This window comes from Ovis canadensis, chromosome 15, assembly GCF_042477335.2.
Source record: "Ovis canadensis isolate MfBH-ARS-UI-01 breed Bighorn chromosome 15, ARS-UI_OviCan_v2, whole genome shotgun sequence".
Classification (NCBI taxonomy): Eukaryota; Metazoa; Chordata; class Mammalia; order Artiodactyla; family Bovidae; genus Ovis; species Ovis canadensis.
In genome coordinates, this window is record NC_091259.1 from 57,471,880 (window position 1) to 57,496,150 (window position 24,271).

The following is a 24,271-nucleotide window of genomic DNA, read 5'->3' on the forward strand; positions in this document are numbered from 1 at the left end:
AGAATCAATATAGTGAAAATGAGTATACTACCCAAAGCAATTTACAAATCAATGCAATCCCTATCAAGCTACCAGCCACATTTTTCACGGAACAAATAATTTCAAGATTTGTATGGAAATACAAAAAACCTCGAATTGCCAAAGCAATCTTGAGAAAGAAGAATGGAACTGGAGGAATCAACTTGCCTGACTTCAGGCTCTACTACAAAGCCACAGTCATCAAAACAGTATGGTACTGGCACAAAGACAGACATATAGATCAATGGAACAAAACAGAAAGCCCAGAGATAAATCCACACACATATGGACACCTTATCTTTGACAAAGGAGGCAAGAATATACAATGGAGTAAAGACAATCTCTTTAACAAGTGGTGCTGGGAAAACTGGTCAACCACTTGTAAAAGAATGAAACTAGATCACTTTCTATCACTGCACACAAAAATAAACTCAAAATGGATTAAAGATCTAAATGTAAGATCAGAAACTATAAAACTCCTAGAGGAGAACATAGGCAAAACACTCTCAGACATAAATCACAGCAGGATCCTCTTTGATCCACCTCCCAGAATTCTGGAAATAAAAGCAAAAATAAACAAATGGGATCTAATTAAAATTAAAAGCTTCTGCACAACAAAGGAAAATAAAAGCAAGGTGAAAAGACAGCCTTCTGAATGGGAGAAAATAATAGCAAATGAAGCAACTGACAAACAACTAATCTCAAAAATATACGAGCAACTTCTGCAGCTCAATTCCAGAAAAATAAACGAAATCAAAAAATGGGCCAAAGAACTAAATAGACATTTCTCCAAAGAAGACATACGAATGGCTAACAAACACATGAAAAGATGCTCAACATCACTCATTATTAGAGAAATGCAAATCAAAACCACAATGAGGTACCACTTCACACCAGTCAGAATGGCTGGGATCCAAAAATCTGCAAGCAATAAATGCTGGAGAGGGTGTGGAGAAAAGGGATCCCTCCTACACTGTCGGTGGGAATGCAAACTAGTACAGCCACTATGGAGAACAGTGTGGAGATTCCTTAAAAAATTGCAAATAGAACTACCTTATGACCCCGCAATCCCACTGCTGGGCATACACACCAAGGAAACCAGAATAGAGAGAGACACATGTACCCCAATGTTCATTGCAGCACTGTTTATAATAGCCAGGACATGGAAACAACCTAGATGTCCATCAGCAGATGAATGGATAAGAAAGCTGTGGTACATATACACAATGGAGTATTACTCAGCCGTTAAAAAGAATTCATTTGAATCAGTTCTGATGAGATGGATGAAACTGGAGCCGATTATACAGAGTGAAGTAAGCCAGAAAGAAAAACACCAATACAGTATACTAACACATATATATGGAATTTAGGAAGATGGCAATGACGACCCTGTATGCAAGACAGGAAAAAAGACACAGATGTGTATAACGGACTTTTGGACTCAGAGGGAGAGGGAGAGGGTGGGATGATTTTGGAGAATGGCATTCTAACATGTATACTATCATGTAAGAATTGAATCGCCAGTCTATGTCTGACGCAGGGTGCAGCATGCTTGGGGCTGGTGCATGGGGATGACCCAGAGAGATGTTATGGTGAGGGAAGTGGGAGGGGGGTTCATGTTTGGGAACGCATGTAAGAATTAAAGATTTTAAAATTTAAAAAATAAAAAACTAAAATAAAATTAAAAAAAACAACACTGACATTAGATTTCAAACAATAATTTGGTTCATTTCTGTTGTTGAAGTATCAGTCCAGACACTTGGGGTACAGAGTGGGGGTGGTGGTTCCAGGAAGCATTACAGTGCTTGAATTAAATCCACCTCACAATTTCTGCCATTAAGAGTTCTTACACAAGAAATAATAGCCAAATATACACTAAAGAAAAATAGCTAAATGGGAACACATTATTGGATTTAGTGCTATCTAGGCAAACAAGTGGAGAAGGTGATGGCACCCAACTCCAGTACTCTTGCCTAGAAAATCCCATGGATGGGAGAGTCTGGTGGGATGCAGTCCATGGGTTGCAAAGTCAGACACAACTGAGCAACTTCACTTTCACTTTTCACTTTCATGCATTGGAGAAGGAAATGGCAACCCACTCCAGTGTTCTTGCCTGGAGAATCCCAGGGATGGGGGAGCCTGGTGGGCTGCCATCTATGGGGTCGCACAGAGTCGGACATGACTGAAGCAACTTATTAGCAGCAGCAGCAGGCAAACAAGACACCCTCTATCTATATGAGGCTTCTCTATTAAGTAGACACATGATATCTGGGTATGAATTTTCACCTTTCCTATGGATCTAGAATTTCTAGGTCCATACAGTAGTCTGTATCCATTGCTTAACTGGCCACGATGACAAGGATGACCAAATTCTCCCCAGAGTCTAGATCCTTACACTGAGTACCACAGGAAAACAGCAAGTAAGACAGCAAGAACACATACACGTGAAAACTAATCATTTACCCAAAGTGACCTCAGCCACTAGCAAAATTGGACCCAATTAACATAAAATACAAAATTCTCCAAGTCAGGCTTCAACAGTACATCAACTGTGAACTTCCAGATGTTCAAGCTGGACTTAGAAAAGACAGAAGAACATAGATCAAACAGCCAACATCCATTGGATCACCAAAAAGGAACAGAGTGCCACAAAAACATCTACTTCTGCTTTAACAATGCCAAAGTCTTTGACTGTGTGGAACACCACAAACTCTGGAAAATTCTTAAAGAGATGGGAATACCAGACCACCTGACCTGCTTCTTGAGAAATCTGTATACAGGTCAGGAAGCAACAGTTAGAATTGGACATGAAACAACAGACTGGTTCCAAATAGGGAAAGGAGTATGTCAAAGCTGTATATTGTCACTCTGCTTATTTAACTTATATGCAGGTGAAGCACAAACTGGAATCAAGATTTCTGGGATAAATATCAATAACCTCAGATATGCAGATGACACTACTCTTATGGCAGAAAGCAAAGAAGAACTAAAGAGCCTCTTGATGAAAGTGAAAGAGAAGAGTGAAAAAGTTGGCTTAAAACTCACATTCAGAAAACTAAGATCATGGCATCTGGTCCCATCACTTCATGGCAAATAGATGGGGAAACAGTGGCAGGCTTTATTTTGGGGAGTTCCAAAATTATTGCAGATGGTGACTACAGCCATTAAATTAAAAGATGCTTACTACTTGGAAGAAAACAAATGACCAACATAGACTGCTGCTGCTGCTGCTAAGTCACTTCAGTCGTGTCCAACTCTGTGCGACCCCATAGACGGCAGCCCACCAGGCTCCCTCATCCCTGGGATTTTCCAGGCAAGAATACTGGAGTGGGTTGCCATTTCCTTCTCCAATGCATGAAAGTGAAAAGTGAAAGTGAAGTCGCTCAGTCGTGTCCGACTCTTTGCGACCCATGGACTGCAGCCTACCAGGCTCCTCTGTCCATGGGATTTTCCAGGCAAGAGTACTGAAGTGGGGTGCATTGCCTTCTCCAACCAACATAGACAGCATATTAAAAGGCAGAGACATTACTTTGCCAACAAAGGTCCATCTAGTTAAGGCTATGGTTTTTCCAGTAGTCATGTATGGATGTGACAGTTGGACTATAAGGAAGGCTGAGCACCAAAGAAATGATGCTTTTGAACTGTGGTGTTGGAGAAGACTCTTGAGAGTCCCTTGGACTGCAAGGAGATCCAAACAGTCCATCCTAAAGGAAATCAGTCCTGAATATTCATTGGAAGGACTGATGTTGAAGCTGAAACTCCAATACTTTGGCCACCTGATGCGAAGAGCTGACTCATTTGAAAAGACCCTGATGTTGGGAAAGTTTGAGGGAAGGAGGAGAAAGGGATGACAGAGGATGAGATGGTTGGATGGCATCACCCACTTAATGGACATGAATTTGAGTAAACTCCAGGAGTTGGTGATGGACAGAGGCCTGGCATGCTGCAGACTATGGGGTCGCAAAGAGTCGGACATGATTGAGTGACTGAACTGAACTGAACATACCAGAAAGCAACCCATTTATTGGGCAAAAGCAAATGAGTAGCTGGAGAGAGATGGATTTGGGAATGGATATATCATCATCCCTATGGATCAATATGGTAGTGAAAAGACAGAGGCTTGGAGGCTGAAGTACACGTTTTCTTCTCTCTTCATTGTCTTCATAATTGTCCCAGTGAAAATTGATTTGCTTTCTTATTTTTCTAGCATACTGATAATCTAGACATAATAACATGCATCTCTCTATTCCCCAGTGCCTAGAATAATGCCTAAGCTTTCCATTTATATGGATGATTTGGTTTATTTTGCTTTGCAATATTGTCTCTGTGGACCACTGGTCACTCAAGTTAGTACCTAAAACCCTTCTGAGATTACACAGCACTATATTATATTAATAGACGGAGATAGGAGGATTTCTGCTTTTCTATATATGCAGCCCCAGGGATATTCACATTTTACCAATGGCTCCACAGTTCAATTCCACTTTACTATAAAATCAATGGCTCCAGAGCTGTAACTTGTTCACTCTCTGCTGATAAAGACAGAGAAGGCTTGTTTTCCCCCCATAAAGCTGGTAAGAAGCTAGAGAAGGGTGTTTGTTGTATTGATTTTATGCTTTGTGTTCTATTTATAATTGTTCAAATGAGCCTACAAAAAAGTCAGATAACATTAGGTTTTACCCTGTCCTCAGAGATCCATATAACACAGACAATTGAGCCTTTCTACTTTATAGTCAAATATTATTATGATGATTTTCTCAGACTGAATGCTATCTTGAGAACTGGCAATTCAAATGGAACTATAGAAAACTAGCATAAAGGGATAGCAACACATATATTGTTGCAGGGAATTCACTTTTTGGAAGTAAGTTTTACCTAATATTTTTAAAGCTTGATTGAGAAATATTAATGTTATAATAACTAATATTGCTATTCTTTGATTTTAAGTTTTCCCAGGATTTACTTTGACACTGGAAATTTATTACTTTAAACTTATTTTTTAAATTGCAATTGAACTAAAATTCATAACATTTTTGAGTTGCCCTTTCTATTTCTTGAGTGTCTATTCAAAAAGTCTATTGTATACTCAAACCAATATTCATTACCTAATACTCCCTGAAGAGCAGTAATTTCCTCCTGAAAAGTCAGGTAAGAAAAAAAAAATAAGCACTGGTTAATAAGAAACAAAATTCTAACATATGCTGAAACATGGATGACTCTTGAGGACATTATTTCTAGTGATATAAGCCAGTCACACAAGAAAAAATATTGTATGATTCCCTTATATGAGACACTTAAAGCAGTCAAAATCACAGAGACAGAAAATAAAATCGTGGTTGCCAGGGACTAGGGAAAGGGGAGACTGAGGAGTTACTGTTTAATGGATACAGAGTTTCAGTTTTACAAGATGAAACAGTTATGGAGATGGATGATAGTGATGGTTGCACAGCATTATGAATGCATTTAAATCCACTGAAATGCACACTTTAAAAGGATTAGGATGGAAAGTTTTATGTTAGTTGTTCAGTTCAGTTCAGTTCAGTTCAGCTCAGCCCGTCAGTCATGTCTGACTCTTTGCAACCCCATGAACCGCAGCACGCCAGGCCTCCCTGTCCATCACCAACTCCAAGAGTTTACCCAAACTCATGTCCATTGAGTCGGTGATGCATCAAACCACCTCATTCTCTGTCGTCCCCTTCTCCTCCTGCCCTCAATCTTTTCCAACATCAGGGTCTTTTCAAATGAGTCAGCTCTTCACATCAGGTGGCCAAAGTATTGGAGTTTCAGCTTCAACATCAGTCCTTCCAGTGAACAGCCAGGACTGATCTTCTTTAGGGTGGACTGGTTGGATCTCCTTGCAGTCCAAGGGACTCTCAAGAGTCTTCACCAACACCACAGTTCAAAAGCATCAATTCTTTTGAATTGATGACACTCAGCTTTCTTTATAGTCCAACTGTCACATCCATACATGACTACTGGAAAAACCAGTCTTGACTAGATGGACCTTCACTGACAAAGTAATGTCTCTGCTTTTTAATATGCTGTCTAGGTTGCTCATAACTTTTCTTCCAAGGAGCAAGTGCTTTTTTTAAAAAAATAATTTCATGGCTGCAATTACGATCTGAAGTGAAATGTTAGTTGTATTTGACCACATTTAAAAAATTATGAAACAAAACAAAACCTAGTAGCACTGGGTGATAATTGTCCCACAGCCTTACACCAACTTATCCACTTGCACTTACGCTCTAGTGTCAGTGGATGTGCTGATCCTCATCTTTGTGAGGATTAATTATTTGGTTGGCAAAAAAACTAGTTCTGTGTTTTCCATAACAGCTTACAGAAGACCCAAAGGAACTTTTTGGCCAACCCAATACTGTCATGCTTTATATTCAATCTCCGCAGTTGTAAAGAATATACCTGCCCATTCAGGAGATGCAGGCATTGTGGGTTCCATCCCTGGGTCTTGAAGATCCCCTGGAGTAGGAAGTGGCAACCCACTCCAGTACTCTTGCCTGGAAAATTCTATGGACAGAAGAGTCCAGCGGGCTACAGTCCACAGAATCGCAAATATTCAGACACACACTATTTCCTTAGGGAATTTTCTATGCCAATTAACTCCTGTCATTCTATAGTTTTAATCTCTCACTATGTAACATTTTTAACCTTAGTTTATAAACATGCTCAGTTCTTTTTCCTATATTACAAATATCCTCCAACTACTTTATGGTCACCCTTCATCATGGCTTATTTATCTCCTTGCTTTCACTGACAAGTTTCCAAAAGTAATATATGCCATGCCTCCAGGAGTTTTCCATTTATTCCCCAAGCCACTGTGGCAGAATCTCAGCTTTCATTGCTGGATTTCAGCTAGTTTTGTCTGTTTGGGTTTTTTGTTTGTTTCTTAGGGTCATTCATGTGTTCTCAGCAGCATTTGATATTTTTGATCCTTAGAAGACCCACTCAAGCAGTTCAGTACTATTGTTCATGTAACACCCAGACATGATGCTAGACTCTCTTGGTTTTAGTGGTTCCAGGAAGGCTATCCAGCCTCATCTTGCTTTAGTCTATATAGTCCTTTCCAATAACTTCTATCAAATTCCACCTTTATTGGTTTTCTCTTATAGAAATCTACTCCCTGAAGGTATTCACCCACACTACTGGAATAACATGGCACTGGACTAATAAGCACTCCTGTGCTTCCAAACGTGTATTACTAGCAAAAATCTGGAAATGTTTGCCGGGAAAGTCTTGCCTACATGGGCACAGCAGACTCAACATCTTTAGCTGAATTTCACTTTGTCATTTCTTACATAAGATATTCAAAATTGAATGTATTCAATGTATTGACTTTTCTTAACTATCCATTTAATCTTATAATATGATGGAGCTAAAAATTCTATCAATATAGAAATTATTATTAAAATGTATGGAATTATTTGAATGTATTTTCTTAAATTTAAGAATAAATATGTTATATATATATATATATAGTGAAAGCTATAAATCAAACTCTGTTATATATATATTATATAAATAATCACTTTACCCATGACCTTAGATAACTCTCCTAACCAAGAGAAAATTTATCTGGATATCTTCATGTAACAATATAATGTATTATTTCTATAGGATGTATGCACTGTGAAGATAAATGTTACCAGTCCAGGAAAACATGGAAATCTTAGATAATTCAACATCTAAATTTCCAACTTTCTTGTTGACTGGAATTCCTGGCCTAGAGTTTGCCCATGCTTGGATCTCCATTCCCTTCTGCTGTCTTTATGCCACTGCCCTCTCTGGGAACAGCATGATCTTGTTTGTCATCGTCACCCAGCAGAGCCTGCATGAGCCCATGTACTATTTCCTCTCCATGCTGTCAGCTGCTGACCTGGGTTTGACTGTCTCTACAATGTCAACCACATTAGGTATCCTCTGGTTTGATGCAAATGCAATCAGTCTAGATATGTGCATTATCCAGATGTTTTTTCTTCATGGGTTTGCCGTCATAGAGTCTGGGGTGCTGGTGGCTATGGCCTTTGACCGTTATGTGGCCATCTGTGATCCTCTGAGGTACACCACCATTCTCACTAGTTATAGAATCATCCAGATGGGTCTCCTGATGGTTATACGCACTGTAGTATTAATTGTACCACTGCTTTTGCTTCTTAGGCCCCTCAGTTTTTGTGGAGGGAATGTGCTTTCCCACTCCTACTGCTATCATCCAGATGTGATTAAATTAGCATGTTCAGATACTCGGGCCAATAGCATCTGTGGATTAATCGATCTCATCTTGACCACAGGAGTAGATACGCCATGCATTGTCCTGTCTTATATCTTGATCATTCACTCTGTTCTCAGTATTTCCTCCCCTCGAGAACGACACAAAGTTTTTAGCACCTGTGTCTCCCACATTGGAGCAGTTTCTATTTTCTACATCCCCATGATTAGCTTGTCATTGGTGCATCGCTATGGGCGATCAGCCCCCAAAGTTGTCCATTCAATGATGGCCAATATGTACCTGCTTTTTCCTCCTGTGCTCAACCCCATCATTTACAGTGTAAAAACAAAGCAGATTCGCAATGCTATACTCAGGCTTCTTCTTATGAAATAGACAGAGATAATTAAGTTTGAGAAAATAATGATAGAAGTGGCTTTCACTGTAGAAAAGCAGTTCTGGTAGGTTACTGTCTTTCAGACATTTTTTTTTCCTCATATTTCCATTTGTTCAACAAATATTCAGTAAGCATTTTTGAGTTTTCAGTCATAAAATACATATATAATATACCTTAAGGAATTTACAGTCTAATAATAGAAGCATAAAAATAATAATAATGAAATAATTCAAGTAATGCCTGTAGTAACTAACATTTATTGTCCATTTTATACTAAGCATTCTATTAACTGCATTTAATATATACTACTTATTCTTCAAAACTGCTCATTGAAATGATTAATTATATTTCAGAGGTGAAGAAACAGACAAAGACATTTAGGCCATCAAAGGTAAGACATCTAACAGAGCAGGATTGAGGTTTGAATTCATGCTTTTTGTATCTCGGGTACTGTGTTCTTCACAAACTTATTGTGTACTCTTCCAAAAGCAACTACAAAAATGTCACAAGATCAGAAGTAGGAACTTGGTCTTCACATCTGTGTATCATGCATTTAAAATATTGTAATGAATTTCTAGCAGTATATTTTAGCTTTTAGTCTTTATTCATAATTAATAGTACAAAAAATCAAAACAGATATACCATGGCATGCAAGCCATAGGTCATTACCCAGTACTGAACAACCAGTAGAAAATCTGCAAGGATTAGGGACATTAGCTAATTCACGACAGCAATTTAGAGAACTGGAGAGATCATGAAGTGGCATGACCTTTGAGATAGAATCTGTTAACTTTCTTGTGTCCAAAGGTCCTTTTGAAACCTAATGCAATCCATCAACCCTTTTCCAGAGAACAATAACATAGAAAAACATTCATACTATTTTCCATAGAATGTCAGAGGATTCACAAAATGCTATGAAGGGCCTACATGGCTCTCTTAGTCAAAGAACCAAAGCAAAGAATTCATAATTTTTAGGCTATAAATGGTGATACACAGCTAGACTTAAAAAGTTTGGTTCCTGAAAAGGGATGCATGATGACAATATTAATTTAAGAGATAGACAGAAACTTAAAACTCAGTTGCACAAAATGGTTGAAAAATACAGAGGAAAAAGGAGATGGAAACCTGATGGGAGACCCATCAATATTATTGCTGTTGGAAAAGTGGTCCAAGATAGGAGGGGTGAGCCATGAATCCCAGAAACACTAGAGGCAGCTGTGAGCTGGAGCCAACTCACACTAGTTTGCCTGAAGCCATAATGTGTGTCTCTTCTCAACTCTGCATTAATGACGCCACGTTGACAGCTAGAATCACCACTGATACTATGGTATTGGTAAATACTGCAAATAAAACTCATTTGTTTTGTCAGATTTTCTATTGGTTGTTCAGTACTAGATAATGACCTATGGCTTGCATGCCATGGCATATCTATTTTGACTTTTTGTACTATTAAAACTCAAAAGTTTTATTTCTTTTTTCCTAGGATTTCAGTTTGCCAGCACACCAGTAACTGGGTCTGCCTTACATTTGGCTTTATGAAAAGCAATAGAAATTAGAAGATAATGCCCTTAAAATCTAATGTGTGAAGTAATTATAGAGATTAAAAAAGTTATAAAATAATGTATGAAGGGTTGCAATAGTTGCTAATACAAAATTACACCCCTTATTTGTGCTGCCTTCTAAGCTGAAAATGTTTCCAAAGGTAAAATGGAGAAGAGCATTCTGGAAGCAATTTTGCGGAATGATGTAAGAGGCATTGTGTCACCATTTCACTCTTCATGGAAGAATACTCTCCTGAATTTTAAATTCATAGGTCCTATCTAGGCACAGCATCAAAGAATATGAAAACATAAAATACTTCCTTCTCTTTCCTTCTGATTTTTTCTCTCCATCAGATTCTTCCAAGTGAATTTAGGCTGCAAGATTTTCATTAGTTGCTTAAAGAACATCTTTTGCTCAAACAATATTATTTTAAGAATTGATTTATAGATTTGGTTTAGAAATTCCATTGTTATTCCTGAATTGTATACATAGGGGACTTTTGTTCTGACAGTTCTACATGCCTGTTTCCTGCATAGAGCTTCAAAAATATAGAACACACAAAAATGTTAAAGTTGAGGAATTTTACTCTGAGATGCCCAAAGGACTATAGCACTGTAAAGTGTAATCCTAGCTAAACCTGCTAAAGAAAAGATTCTATATCTCTTTGGATGCTTCTGGCTAGACCTGAATATGTGCACACACACACAAACACATACACACGTACACACACAAACACATACACACGTACACACAAGATGATGGGAAGGGAGAAATATATTTGGGGATTTCATGAGGTGCAAGCAGAGACTTGGATAATTTTACTTAGCTTGAGTTGTATTGGTCTACAAATTATCTAGGATACTATATATGCATGCTGCTGCTGCTGCTGCTAAGTCGCATCAGTTGTGTCTGACTCTGTGCGACCCCATAGATGGCAGCCCATCAGGCTCCTCTGTCCCTGGGATTCTCCAGGCAAGAATACTGGAGTGAGTTGCCATTTCCTTCTTCAATGTATTCATGCATGCTAAGTCACTTCAGTCGTGTCTGACTCTGTGCAACCCTCGGGACAGCAGCCCACCAGGCTCCTCTGTCGACAGGATTCTCTAGGCAAGAATGCTGGAGTGGGTTGCCATTTCCTTCTCCACATATTCATGCTATTTACTGTAAATCAGTAAAGGAGGTTGGCTTGTGCTTCGCTTAGATGCAGAGTGGACTTGAGGTAAATTTACTAAATTAGCATTCTAATAAAATTCAGTACTTCAAGGAGGCCCCGTTTAAAAGATACTCAGGAGAATCTTGTAGATCAGAGTAGCTCATTCCCTAAGTCACAGGTATAAATAAAAGAAGCTGACAAGGGGAAAAAAAAAGAGAGAGCTATGTGGATGTGAAGGCATAACATTGTTTCACTATGTTTTTCTGTACATTACATATGCCCTGATTCTTTCATTTATGTACATCTGTTGTGTTCTCTGTCTTTCCCTTTTTCTAATTCTGTCCAGCAATTCAAATTTGATCAATTTGTGGAAAAAATTAAAATTTTTCCTGCAGAAGGATGGATCTAGTTGACATCTCTCAGCCTGGAAATAAGTTGCTTGCTTATCTACTTCATTGGCCAGGATTCTAAGTAGGCTTGAATTCGAATTCTCACCATTCTGCTGATGTAAGAGGTTAACTCCACATTGAATCTTACTACTTCCCACTCTAGAAGATCACATTCATTTCTCTTTGGTATTTAATCTACATTGTATTCAAATTCTACCTCTTCTATGAACCATTCTTTATCAAACATAATAAAACAGCTGACAACAGTGGGCAAACTGCTATGAGTAGATTACGTAAAGCCATAAGACCCACCCTTGAGTGTGTCCTTGAAGAGGGCCTAGAGGACATGCCATTCAAAGGCTGTTAAGGAATGACATGTGAAAATGATAGCTTCACTAAGAAGTTGAGAAGTGGCTGTCCTCTGCTGACCAGGAGTGGCCACTGGAGATGCAGTCATAGAGCCAGGCTCATTAATATCCATGCACATGGTAAGGCCTTGACATAACAGAGGCCAGATAGCAGTGATTAATCAGAAAAAACCAGGAGGCTGCAATTATAAGAACCCCCAAAGTCTGAAGGGTAGACAGATCTTAATGTCCAAGCAGTAGTGGGACATCCCTGGGACAAAATAGACAAATAACCAAGGGGTTAGCCAGGTAACATTTATAACAAAAACAAGACAAGAATGGATGACATAGGGGCTAGAAGAATTGTCATACTTTGCAAGGTTGACCTTGAGTTTAGGAGAGAAGGATGGAAGAAAGTTTTGGTAGAAAGAAGCATCTTAGATGATTTGTTGTTGTTTAGATGCTAAGTTGTGTCCAACTCTTTTGCAACCACATGGACCATAGCCTGCCAGGATCCTCTGTCCATGGGATTTCCCAGGCAAGAATACTGGAGTGGATAGCCATTCCCTTCTCCAGAGGATCTTCCTGACCCAGGAATTGAACTCGTGTCTCCTGCATTACAGGCAAATTCTTCACCATCTGAGCCACCAGGGCACCATGTTGACAAATTTTTTTTTCTTGTATGAAAAAGGCTACACTCATGGAGTCACTTGACTTTGTAATTCTGTTTTACTGCTTACTTCTGAATTATAGGAATGTATTTGCTCATTTTAACATTTAATGCATATGCACTATGACCCTGCTGCTATGTTATTACCTGGAGATACTTTCAAAGCATCTATTATTTCACTTAGTTGTGCACGAAAAGCTGCGTGATAGATTCTTGAAGAGAAACACAGAGAATGAAAATTAAGGATTACTGGATCCTCATTAAATGACATATCCATGCTCAAATAATGATTCAATTTCATTTTTAATTAAAGCATGTAAACACAGATTTGCTGTATCGATGTTCATTCTTCTTGGTTCTTTTGTGTCTGTCTTAGTATCACATTTCCAGGTGCCAGCAAGATAACCTGGAGGCAGGGAGGTAAAGCACAACAGAAGGGCACAGCAATTCCCCTGGGGTGTATTTATTCCCACTGAGTAAATTCCTATATCAGCAAGTTTGCTTATAAAATTCTCCTTTCTTAGAGGTAAAGGGGTAGCCTTCATATACTCACCCCAACTAAGAGTAAGAGAATTCTTTCCTCTTGTCTAAAGGCCAAGTCAAGCAGCTGCTTTCAGATCAGAACCAGTACTTGGTTGTGTCTACTATAAAATACGTCTGATGAAATAAGGCTGAATCATGAGCAATTTAGCTTAAATGAAAGGAAGACTTTTTTCAGAAGTGAAAACAACAATTTATCTAGTCTTCCGGCATTGCTACTTCAGCATCTTTCTTTGTATGCCTTCTAATTTTCCACGTCTTGAAAGGTAAGGCGTTCCCCTACTTACAGTGGTACCTGATCTCCAGGCCCTCGGAGCTCCTGGTTATTCTTACTTCCACTGTTTCGTTGACTTCTATGGCTCTTATATCTACTCAGAAATCCCAAACCCCATATAGATGTTTTGTTTTTATCTGTTTAGTTAATCATGGCAAAAAAAAAAAAAAGTGTTTTTTTAATGTGCGTATTTCATGGCACATATAATAACAAAACCTCAAAACACAATCTTTAAATTATTATACCTCAATTCTGATTTGAATTACATCTAATATTTGCTTTAGTTCTTTATGTTACTAGTAGCTCAGTATTTTGGTCTTTCTTTTCCCATTTGTTTTCTTTCATAATGTCTATGGTCTATTACCTTAGGATATTTTCTTCTTCATTCTACAGGGGTTTTAACAGCTTTGACACTGCAGACTGAGATGCTATTCTCTTTTTATTTTTATGCAATATTTTAAAGATTTTATACTAGCATTTTTTTTTCTGTAGTGCAAAGAAAGATCATTTCACACCTTTTTATCCCCAATAAACTACTCATGCAACTTGCTTCTGGATGCTGTCTCACAAATTATGATCATGTAGAATGCAGGTTCTGACCTATTTTCCAATTTCTAGAACCTACAGTCCCACTGACATCCATGCTACCAACACTTCTAGCTCTTTGCCACTTTGGAAAGAGAGGCAATTAAAACCTAAATTCCAGAATTATGCTGTTGCCAAATTTTCTTCTGTTTTCGCTTCTGCTAACAAAGATGTACTTTAGTGAATATTTCAAAATTCAACATGTCTCTACTCATGACACCTCTCACACCATCATCTTTGCCTGTTTTTCTTGAGATGAGATGTCTGGGAAGGAAAAATGCCCTAGGTCACCTTTTAAATTTACTTTTAAAAAAAAGTGATTTTTTTTTTTTGATACAGACTCTTGATTCCTGAGTGTAGTCTGTCAAAATGGCATTAAGTGCTGTCCTATGTTTTGACTCAATTCATGTCTATATTCCTTAGTTAGGAGCAGTTAATCACCTTCAAAAAATTCTGGATGAAGACTATCTGTCTTTAACTTTAGTGTTTCTTTGGTCTATTTCTCTTCCCCTTTATCTTTTTTTGAAAACTTAATAGAAAATTGGGAGAGACTGGTTTCAGTTAGTACTGGCTAAAGATACTTTAAAATGGAAGTCTATTCTATTTTATCTTTAAAAACAATTCACTGAAATATAGTTGTTTTACAATGTTGTGTTAGTTCCAGGTGTAGAACAAAGTGATTCAGTTATACCTATATAAATATGTATATGTGTGTGTATATATATGTATGTATGCATCTACATTTATATTCATATTCTTTTTTAGATTCTTTTCCATTATAGGTTATTACCAAATATTGAATATAGTTCCCTATGCCATACAGTAGGTCCTCTTTGGTTGTCTATTTTATGTATAGTAAGTGTATATTTTAATCCCAAAGTCTCTTTTAAATCTTAGAAAACTCTGAAAGCAATATGCTATACAAATTAGAAAGAGTTTCAACATAGATAGATATAGGTGATCAACAGATGGGAGGTGAGAGTACATTCGGGTTTCTGAATTAGGCAACCTGATATATTAAGTTACCATAGACCTATAGATTGACAATAGATGTATAGAGCTGTTAATCAAAATGGGAAGAAACAGAATATACAAGTTGTGGGAAATAATTCAGATGCCATCATTTGGTGCTTGAGTTGACTTTGAGATACTTAAATGGAGAAATCCAAGAGTTAGGGAGATGGGTCTAATGTTTAAGAGATTTGTTGTTGTTGTCTAGTCGCTAAGTTGTGTCCGACTCTTTTTTGACCCCATAGACTGTATAGCCCACCAGGTTCCTCTGTTCATGGGATTCACCAGGCAAGAATACTGGAGTGAGTTGCCATTTCTTTCTCCAGGGAATATTCCTGACCCAGGAGTGGAACCCATGACTCTTGCATTGCCAGGCAGATTCTTTACCACTAAGCTACTAGGGAAGTATTTAGGAGATTAGCTTCAGATTAAATAAACATTTCAAAGTTGGAAAATAAATGAATAAAATAACATTATCCATGAGATGCCTATGGAATTGAAAGTATGTATAAATAGATAACAACATGTTGGAGAAATAGTCAAACTAACCTTTGACTACATCCATAAGTAAGTTGTATAGTTAATTTGATGATAAAATTGTGCAAAAATGGATATACTTAATGGAAATTATCTTGGCTGGCTTTTAAAGGAAAATCAGAAGTCTTAAATGAGCTCAAAATATATTTTGGACAATAACTTTATTTTTACAATAAATTTATGTCCACTATAGATTAATTTGAATTAATGTACCCCATATTATGCTTAAGAATTTCCTGTTTGCTAAATTGTTTGCTAAATTGTTTCAATAATTTATCTACATGTCCTCTAAAACATATGCAATCCAGAAATACAGTTGCTTCATCTCTGAACCATTAAAATATTATACAGGAGATTTGAAAACATAGATATCTCTAACATGGTTGCCATATTTATTAATAGAGGATTATATTACTGTTGAAATATAAGTAATTATCATTATTATTATTTTTTTTCATTAGGAAGTATAGTGTAGTTTTTAATAGCACAAGTTCTAAAGTGTCATTTTCTGATTCTCAGTGTAATCTCTTCCAGATGTTATGACCTATAGTAATTTATAATAACCTCTGAATTTCTCTTTGTTTTATCTGTAATAAAAATATCTCTCTCAAGTTTATCATAGGTTCAAATGAAATAATCTTTGTAAAATACCTATAACATTATATAGAACACTATCTTAGATTCACACAATATTGTATACCTGAACAACCCTATAAAAGATCAAAGACTAGATTAAGGACCAGGGAATACGTGACACAAAAGAAGATTTTTCCCTATTGATTTTTAGCACAACAAAGGGAGAGTCTATAATGGTAAACAAGGCAGTATTTTAATGTTACAAATTAAAAACAGTATCAAGCTTCAGATTCACAGGACCTGAAGCATCTTCCGTCTAGTTCACTTTAGTAAATAAATGTAATGAGGCAGGATAAACTGATGTTATCTGGGATAGAGTCTTAGGTATATGTGGAACCTGACAAAGATAGGTTTCCCTGCTAAGTTAAAATGACTTTTCACTTATAATCTGAGTTTAATAATTCTACAATTCCAAGGCAAAATTAGTCAATTGTTTTCTCAGACCAAGTTCTGGTCATGGTTAAATAGAGTATTTCAGGAAGGCAAATAAAATATAAACCAATTACCATAAACATATTGAATATCTACTATGAGCAATGAATTCTATGGAGCAAAGATTAGCTAAAATTCACTCCTGTTCTCATGTAGCAGAATTAAGATTAACTCCCATTCTCAAGTAGAAGTTTACAATCCAGTTGAAGAATAAAATATGTAATAAAAATATTGGTAAGAGTATAAGAGAATAAGTGATAAACATCAAATAGAGTTAGCTAAGTAAATTGAAATTAAATTGAACTCAATATCTTATTTCAGTGATGAACTTCGCAGACGTAATATTGGTGAAAGAAGCAAGATGCAGTTAGTATATACTACATGATTCTATTATATCAAGATCAAGAACAGAGAGAAGTAATTGTAGTGCTAGAAGTCAGAACAGTGGTTACCTCAGGAGAAGATATTGTTAAGAATGAAGCATTAGGAAGCTTTCTGGGTTGGTGGCAAGGGTGTATCAGTTGATCATGGAAGTGGTTACATAGGTATATATAGATGCCAGACTTAGCTGTACTCTGAAGTTTTGTGAACTTTACTAAATTTATAATAAACTTACACTAAAAATAAATTTTAAATTTAGAAAGTCAAGATCAAACAAGAGAATTCCGCTCCTGCATACATTAATGCCAATTTTCCATAACTCCACTTTGCCCACTTTCCTCTTGACTGGCATCCCTGGACTTGAATGGGCCCACACCTGGATCTCCATACCATTCTGTTGCCTTTATTTGACTGCTCTTTCTGGAAATACTTTGATCCTGTTCATAGTCCTCACTGAGCCAAGCCTCCACGAGCCCATGTACTACTTCCTGTCCATGTTGTCCACCACTGACATTGGCTTATGCATCTCAACACTGGTGACAGTACTGGGAATCTTCTGGGTCAATGCCCGGGAAATCAGCTTCAACGCTTGCTTATCACAGATGTTCTTCATTCACCTCTTCACTTTCATGGAATCTTCGGTGCTCCTGGCTATGGCCTTTGACCGTTTTGTGGCCATTTCTAACCCCCTGAGATATGCTACCATTCTAACACACATGAGGATTGCACAGATTGGTCTAGCAGTCATCACCAGGGGGACAGTCATTCTGACACCACTAGTCCTGCTTCTTAAACGTCTATCATTCTGCCATAGTCATGTGCTCCATCACTCCTACTGCTTCCACCCTGATGTGATGAAGCTCTCGCGTTCAGACACAAAGATCAATAGTGTGTTTGGACTAACTGCAATTATCTCTACTGCTGGGGTGGACTCTGTCTTTATCCTGCTTTCCTATGTCTTGATCATTCACTTGGTTCTCAACGTTGCATCCCCAGAGGAGAGGAAGAAGGCCTTCAGCACCTGCGTTTCTCATATCACTGCTGTGGTCATATTCTACATCCCTTTGATCAGCCTGTCTTTTGTTCACAGATTTGGAAAACATGGTCCATCTTATGTGCCCACACTCATTGCTAATGTATACTTGCTCATCCCTCCTGTGATGAATCCCATCATCTATAGTGTAAAAACAAAGCCAATTCAAAAAGCTATGCTTAAACTTTTACATTTCAAGGGAACTCATTTTTAACTATTCTGCTCTCACAAATATCTATTTCAAAGTCAGTGAAGATTTATCACAAATTGGAGTTATCATTTCAGTTCCGTTCAGTCGGTCAGTCATGTCCAACTCTTTGCAACCCCATGAATCACAGCACGCCAGGCATCCCTGTCCATTAACAACTGCCAGAGTTCACCCAAATTCATGTGCATCGAGTCAGTGATGCCATCCAGGCATCTAATCCTCTGTAATCCCCTTCTCATCCTGGCCCCAATCCCTCGCAGCATCAGGGTCTTTTCCAGTGACTCAACTGTTTGCATGAGATGGCCAAGGTATTGGAGTTTCAGCCCCAGCATCATTCTTTCCAATGAACGCCCTGGACTGGTCTCCTTTAGGATGGACTGGTTGGATCTCCTTGCAGTCCAAGAGACTCGCAAGAGTCTTCTCCAGCATCAGAGTTCAAAAGTATCAGTTCTTCAGTGCTCAGTCATCTTCACAGTCCAACTCTCACATCCATTCATGACCACTGGAAAAACCATAGCCTTGACTAGACAGACCTTTGTTGGCAAAGTAATGTCTCTGCTTTTCAATATGCTCTCTAGGTTGGTCATAACTTTTCTTCCAAAGAGTAAGCATCTTTTAATTTCATGACTGCAGTCACCATCTGCAGTGATTTTGGAGCCCAAAAAGATAAAGCCTGCCACTGTTCTCACTGTTTCCCCATCTATTTCCCATGAACTGATGGGACCAGATGCCATAATCTTCGTTTTCTGAATGTTGAGCTTTAAGCCAACTTTTTCACTCTCCACTTTCACTTTCATCAAGAGGCTTTTTAGCTCCTCTTCACTTTCTGCCATAAGGGTGGTGTCATCTGCGTATCTGAGGTTATTGATATTTCTCCTGGCAATCTTGATTCCAGCTTGTGCTTCTTCCAGCCTAGCGTCTCTCATGATGTACTCTGCATAAAAGTTAAATAAGCAGGGTGACAGTATACAGCCTTGATGTACTCCTTTTCCTATTTGGAGCCCGTCTGTTGTTCCTTGTCCAGTTCTAACTGTTACTTCCTGACCTGCATACAGGTTTCTCAAGAGGCAGGTCAGGTGGTCTGGTATTCCCATCTCTTTCAGAATTTTCCACTAAGCATATGCAATTTTATAGTCCAGTGGAAATAAATATTATCCAATTCAGTTATTTCCACGATTTAGTTAATGCCATCTAAGACAATCTTACCTTTTACACCACTAAAATATGAATTCAGAATCTCAGTATCTCTCAGTTAGCCTAATTTTACAGATGACTAACCAAATTCCTTTCTCTAATCATATTTTTGCCCCCAAACACCCATCATTCACTTTGAGATAATTTTCCAAACAGCTGAATCAATTTGTATTAAAATTTAAAAACAAACCAACGAGCATCTCTTTCATGGTTATTCCTCATTCACCAACTAAATGAAGAAGAAATTCCTGTCTGTGATGAATTCCTCCACAATTCTGGTTCAACTTTGCTATAAACTTTAATCCATCTTTTTATCTCTTCACATATTCTGCAATTCTAAGAAAATCAGTCTGCTAAATGCTCCATGAACTTCCAGATATTCAAGCTGGCTTTAGAAAAGGAAGAGGAACTAGAGATCAAATTGCCAGCATCTGCTGGATCATCAAAAAAGCAAGCGAGTTCCAGAAAAAACATTTATTTCTGCTTCATTGACTATGCCAAAGCCTTTGACTGTGTGGATCACAAGAAACTGTGGAAAACTCTGAGAGAGATGGGAATACCAGACCACCTGACCTACCTGTTGAGAAACCTATATGCAGGTCAGGAAGCAACAGTTAGAACTGGGCATGGAACAACAGACTTGTTCCAAGTAGGAAAAGGAGTACGTGAAGACTGTATATTGTCACCCTGCTTATTTAACTTCTATGCAGAGAACATCATGAGAAACGCTGGGCTGGAAGAAGCACAAGCTGGAATCAAGATTGCCGGCAGAAATATCAATAACCTCAGATATGCAGATAACACCACCCTTATGGCAGAAAGTGAAGAGGAGCTAAAAAGCCTCTTGATGAAAGTGAAAGTGGAGAGTGAAAAAGTTGGCTTAAAGCTCAACATTCAGAAAACGAAGATTATGGCATCTGGTCCCATCAGTTCATGGGAAATAGATGGGAAAACAGTGGCAGGCTTTATCTTTTTGGGCTCCAAAATCACTGCAGATGGTAACTGCAGCCATAAAATTAAAAGATGCTTATTCCTTGGAAGGAAAGTTATGACCAACCTAGATAGCATATTGAAAAGCAGAGACATTACTTTGCCAACAAAGGTCTATCTAGTCAAGATTATGGTTTTTCCAGTGGTCATGTATAGATACGAGAGTTGGACTGTGAAGAAAGCTGGGCGCCGAAGAATTCGTGCTTTTGAACTGTGGTGTTGGAGAAGGCTCTTGAGAGTCCCTTGGACAGCAAGGAGATCCAACCAGTCCATTCTGAAGGAGATCAGCCCTGGGATTTCTTTGGAAGGAATGATGCTAAAGCTGAAACTCCAGTATTTTGGTCACCTCAAGTGAAGAGTTGACTCATTGGAAAAGATTCTGATGCTGGGAGGGATTGGGGCCAGGATGAGAAGGGGATGACAGAGGAAGAGATGGTTGGATGGCATCACTGACTCAATGGACATGAGTCTGAGTGAACTCCTGGAGTTGGTGATGGACACAGAGGCCTGGTGTGCTGCGATTCACAGGTCACAAAGATCGGACACAACTGAGCGACTGAACTGAACCGAACTGAAATGCTCTGTCATGTACATGCAACTTTCCTAATGGTTGACTGTTTACTGTTTGTTTGATGTTTACTGTTGACTCCACTTCAATCCTGACAACTCCAACTCCAACTTGAAACTCTACTGATATCTCAAGGCTCCTCTTTAAATATCTTCTTCATGAAGATTTTTGTGATTATTTTGGTGACATTTGATCTCTCCTTCCCATAATTTACCTTTTAAGTGCCTTATCTGTATACTTTTTGCCTTTAAATGTTTTGACCATACATTTGTATGTATTTATTATACTTTCCACAATGCTATAAATTCCCTAAATTAAAAAAAAAAGCCTTGATTTTCTTTGAAACTTCTACGCCACATAGCAAAACGTCTCTCACAGAGCAGACGCAGTGATAGTTTTTGAGCTGAACTGAACATAATAGACTATCAAATTGTCCTTCTGAACAATTCCAGTGATAAGTTTTCAATTCAGTGTTTGGCATGTATAACATAAGAAATCACTCTTATAACTTATCCCAGTTTTTCTGCCTGTGTTATCCAGTAATTGATCAGTCCTGAATCTCTCAATTATATAGAGAAAGGGTTATTTTGGAACTTGAGATTGCACTCCCAGGAACTTATCCCAGTTTCCATAAAGCTCAATTTGACTAAGAATAATTTAATCCATTTTTTAAAAATTTAATGTGTTTTCCAGAACTGCTGCTATTAGGTAAGTTTGGAAATTTTTTCCGATGCCAGAGACAAAAACTTATAAACCATCTTCAAATGCTCACTTTCCTTTTGCTTCTGCATGCAATGAATCTGTATTTCTTGACTGTTCTAACACCAAAATATCTTTCATCTCCAACACTTAAGTTTCTACACTAAATCTTGGCTTCCTTTTAAATGTATAGACCTCTAACATTGTCCCTTTTCCTCCTGTTTGCTATCAAGTAGTCAGAAAAAGGCTTTGCAAATGGCTTTTGAATTAAATTTTGTTATACAAGAAATAATAAATATATTCCCACTAATAAAAGATTTTATAGAAAAAGCCAAAATCCTCCTTGATATATTCCCTCAAGTTCAACCATTCCTAGGTATTAGCTCAGTGTGGTTTCAAACCTCATTGTCTATTTCTGTATATGTTTGTAGTATCTATTTGGTAAATTAGCACGGAGCTGCTACTTTGTATAGACATAGAAATGCTTTGAAATGCTCTCTCGAAGATTTATTTCCCCAGACTCAATTAAATACCCTCCCTCAATTATTCTAGCTCATTGCCAAGCAATGCCCTGGATTTGTTAGTCTGACTGGTCCCACTCTACTTCACTCTACTTCACTCTCTCACTTCTTCACAGATGGTGATAAGACAGTGGCGCACTATGCCATCTGAGATATCACCAGCTCAGAGTTTTGCAGCCACAAAGTAGAACAAATAAAACTAAGGACACGGCCACCTCAAATTACATTCTTATTCATTTTCCAGTAGTAACATGCACCTAGTATCTCTAATAAAACAGACTTTAGTTTGGATATTGAGACTATAAATGTGAACAAGATTAGCTTCTTACTTTAAGTGAGCTATTGCTTAGTAAGGAGTATAATTTTCAAAGATGTAGTTGCATTAAAATGCCTATTATAGATGTTCCTGCTTTCCAGGAGACTTAGTAAAAGACAAGAACTTTAAATAGCAATTCTACTTTATTATAACCATGGTATGAAATCATAAACCATGATACAGAAGTCGATAGGAACAAGCAAAACAAAAATGATAGGAGCAAGTTAAAATGAGAAGTAATAATGTGGCATATTAATTGAATTAATAATTCAATGGGAATGTTGTATCCACTATATACAATTTTAACTGACATTCAAGTTTTAAAGAAAACACCTCTTGTCTGTAATGTATTCCCCAAAGTCCTTTCCATAGGATTGTAATACAGGCTAGATACATATTGATGGATGGGCATCTTATTAAAAATACAGATCCCCGGTTCATCCATACAGTGGTTGCTAAGAAGAGCTATCAAGCCACAAAAGACATTGACGAACCTTAAATAGATACTATAAAGTGAAAGTAATCAATCTGAAAAGGCTATGTATTATATAATTCCAACTATATGACATTTTGGCAAAAGGTAAAACCATGGAGACAAGAACTTAGGGAGAGGGAAGGATGAATAGATGGAGCAGAGAGAACTTTTAGGGCAATTAGATACTATGATGGTGAATACATGTCATTATGCATTTGTCAAAATATGTGCCATGAACCATGCCAAGAATGAATCGTAATGTAAACTATGAACATTGAATGATAATGGTGAGTCAGTGTTGGTTTATTGATTGCAACAAATATATCACTTTGGCGAGGGATGTTGATGGTGGGGGAGGCTGTGCATGTGTTGGAGTGGGATGTATATGGCATTGTGTAATTTACACTTAATTTTTAAAACTAATTGGTGAAACTTATTTTTAGCTGTGCTGGATCTTCGTTGCTGTGTGGCCTTTTCTCTGGTTGGAGCAAGCAGGGGCTACTCTCTAGGTGTGGTGCACGGGCTTCTCACTGTGGTGGCTTCCCTTGTTGAGCGGCACGGTCTCTAAATTGCATGGGCTTCAGTAGTTGTGGTTCCTGGACTCCAGAGCACAGACTCAATAGTTGTGGTGGATGGGCTTCGTTGCTCCGCAGCATGTGGGATCTTCCCTGACCACAGATGGAACCCGCATCTCCTGCATTGGTGGGTGGATTCTTTACAACTGAGCCACCATGGAGATCCTTCACTTGATTTTGACATGAAACTACAACTGCTCTAAAATAATCAAAATCTAGGGATTTCTCTGGCTCCAGTGGTTAAGACTTTGCCTTCCAATGCAGGGGATCTGTGTTTGATCCCTTGTCAGGGAGCTAAGCTGCCACCTGCCTCATGGGTGAAAACTAAAAATATAAAACAGAATCAATGTTGCAACAAATTCAATAAAGACTTAAAAAAATTTTTTTTTTTTTTTTTGGGAAAGAGACACAGATGTGTATAACGGACTTTTGGACTCAGAGGGAGAGGGAGAGGGTGGGATGATTTGGGAGAATGACATTCTAACATGTATACTATCATGTGAATTGAATCGCCAGTCTATGTCTGACGCAGGATGCAGCATGCTTGGGGCTGGTGCATGGGGAT

The 24,271-nt window shown here is 38.0% G+C and overlaps 2 protein-coding genes across 2 annotated transcripts; both read left to right on the top strand.

Annotated features, from left to right (window-relative positions):
• Positions 1-7,669: 7,669 nt before the first annotated feature.
• Positions 7,670-8,629, top strand: LOC138420459 (olfactory receptor 51F1-like). The gene has a single exon (XM_069553692.1). The coding sequence runs from the start codon at positions 7,670-7,672 to the stop codon at positions 8,627-8,629; it is 960 nt and encodes a 319-aa protein (XP_069409793.1).
• Positions 8,630-17,429: 8,800 nt separating this feature from the next.
• LOC138420173 (olfactory receptor 51F1-like) lies at positions 17,430-18,374 on the top strand. Its single transcript, XM_069553317.1, has one exon. The coding sequence runs from the start codon at positions 17,430-17,432 to the stop codon at positions 18,372-18,374; it is 945 nt and encodes a 314-aa protein (XP_069409418.1).
• The last annotated feature ends 5,897 nt before the right edge of the window (positions 18,375-24,271 follow it).

Bases quoted from the DNA above. Each gene is read 5' to 3' on its own strand.
- LOC138420459 (XM_069553692.1), top strand. From the start codon at position 7,670: ATGTTACCAGTCCAGGAAAACATGGAAATCTTAGATAATTCAACATCT.
- LOC138420173 (XM_069553317.1), top strand. From the start codon at position 17,430: ATGCCAATTTTCCATAACTCCACTTTGCCCACTTTCCTCTTGACTGGC.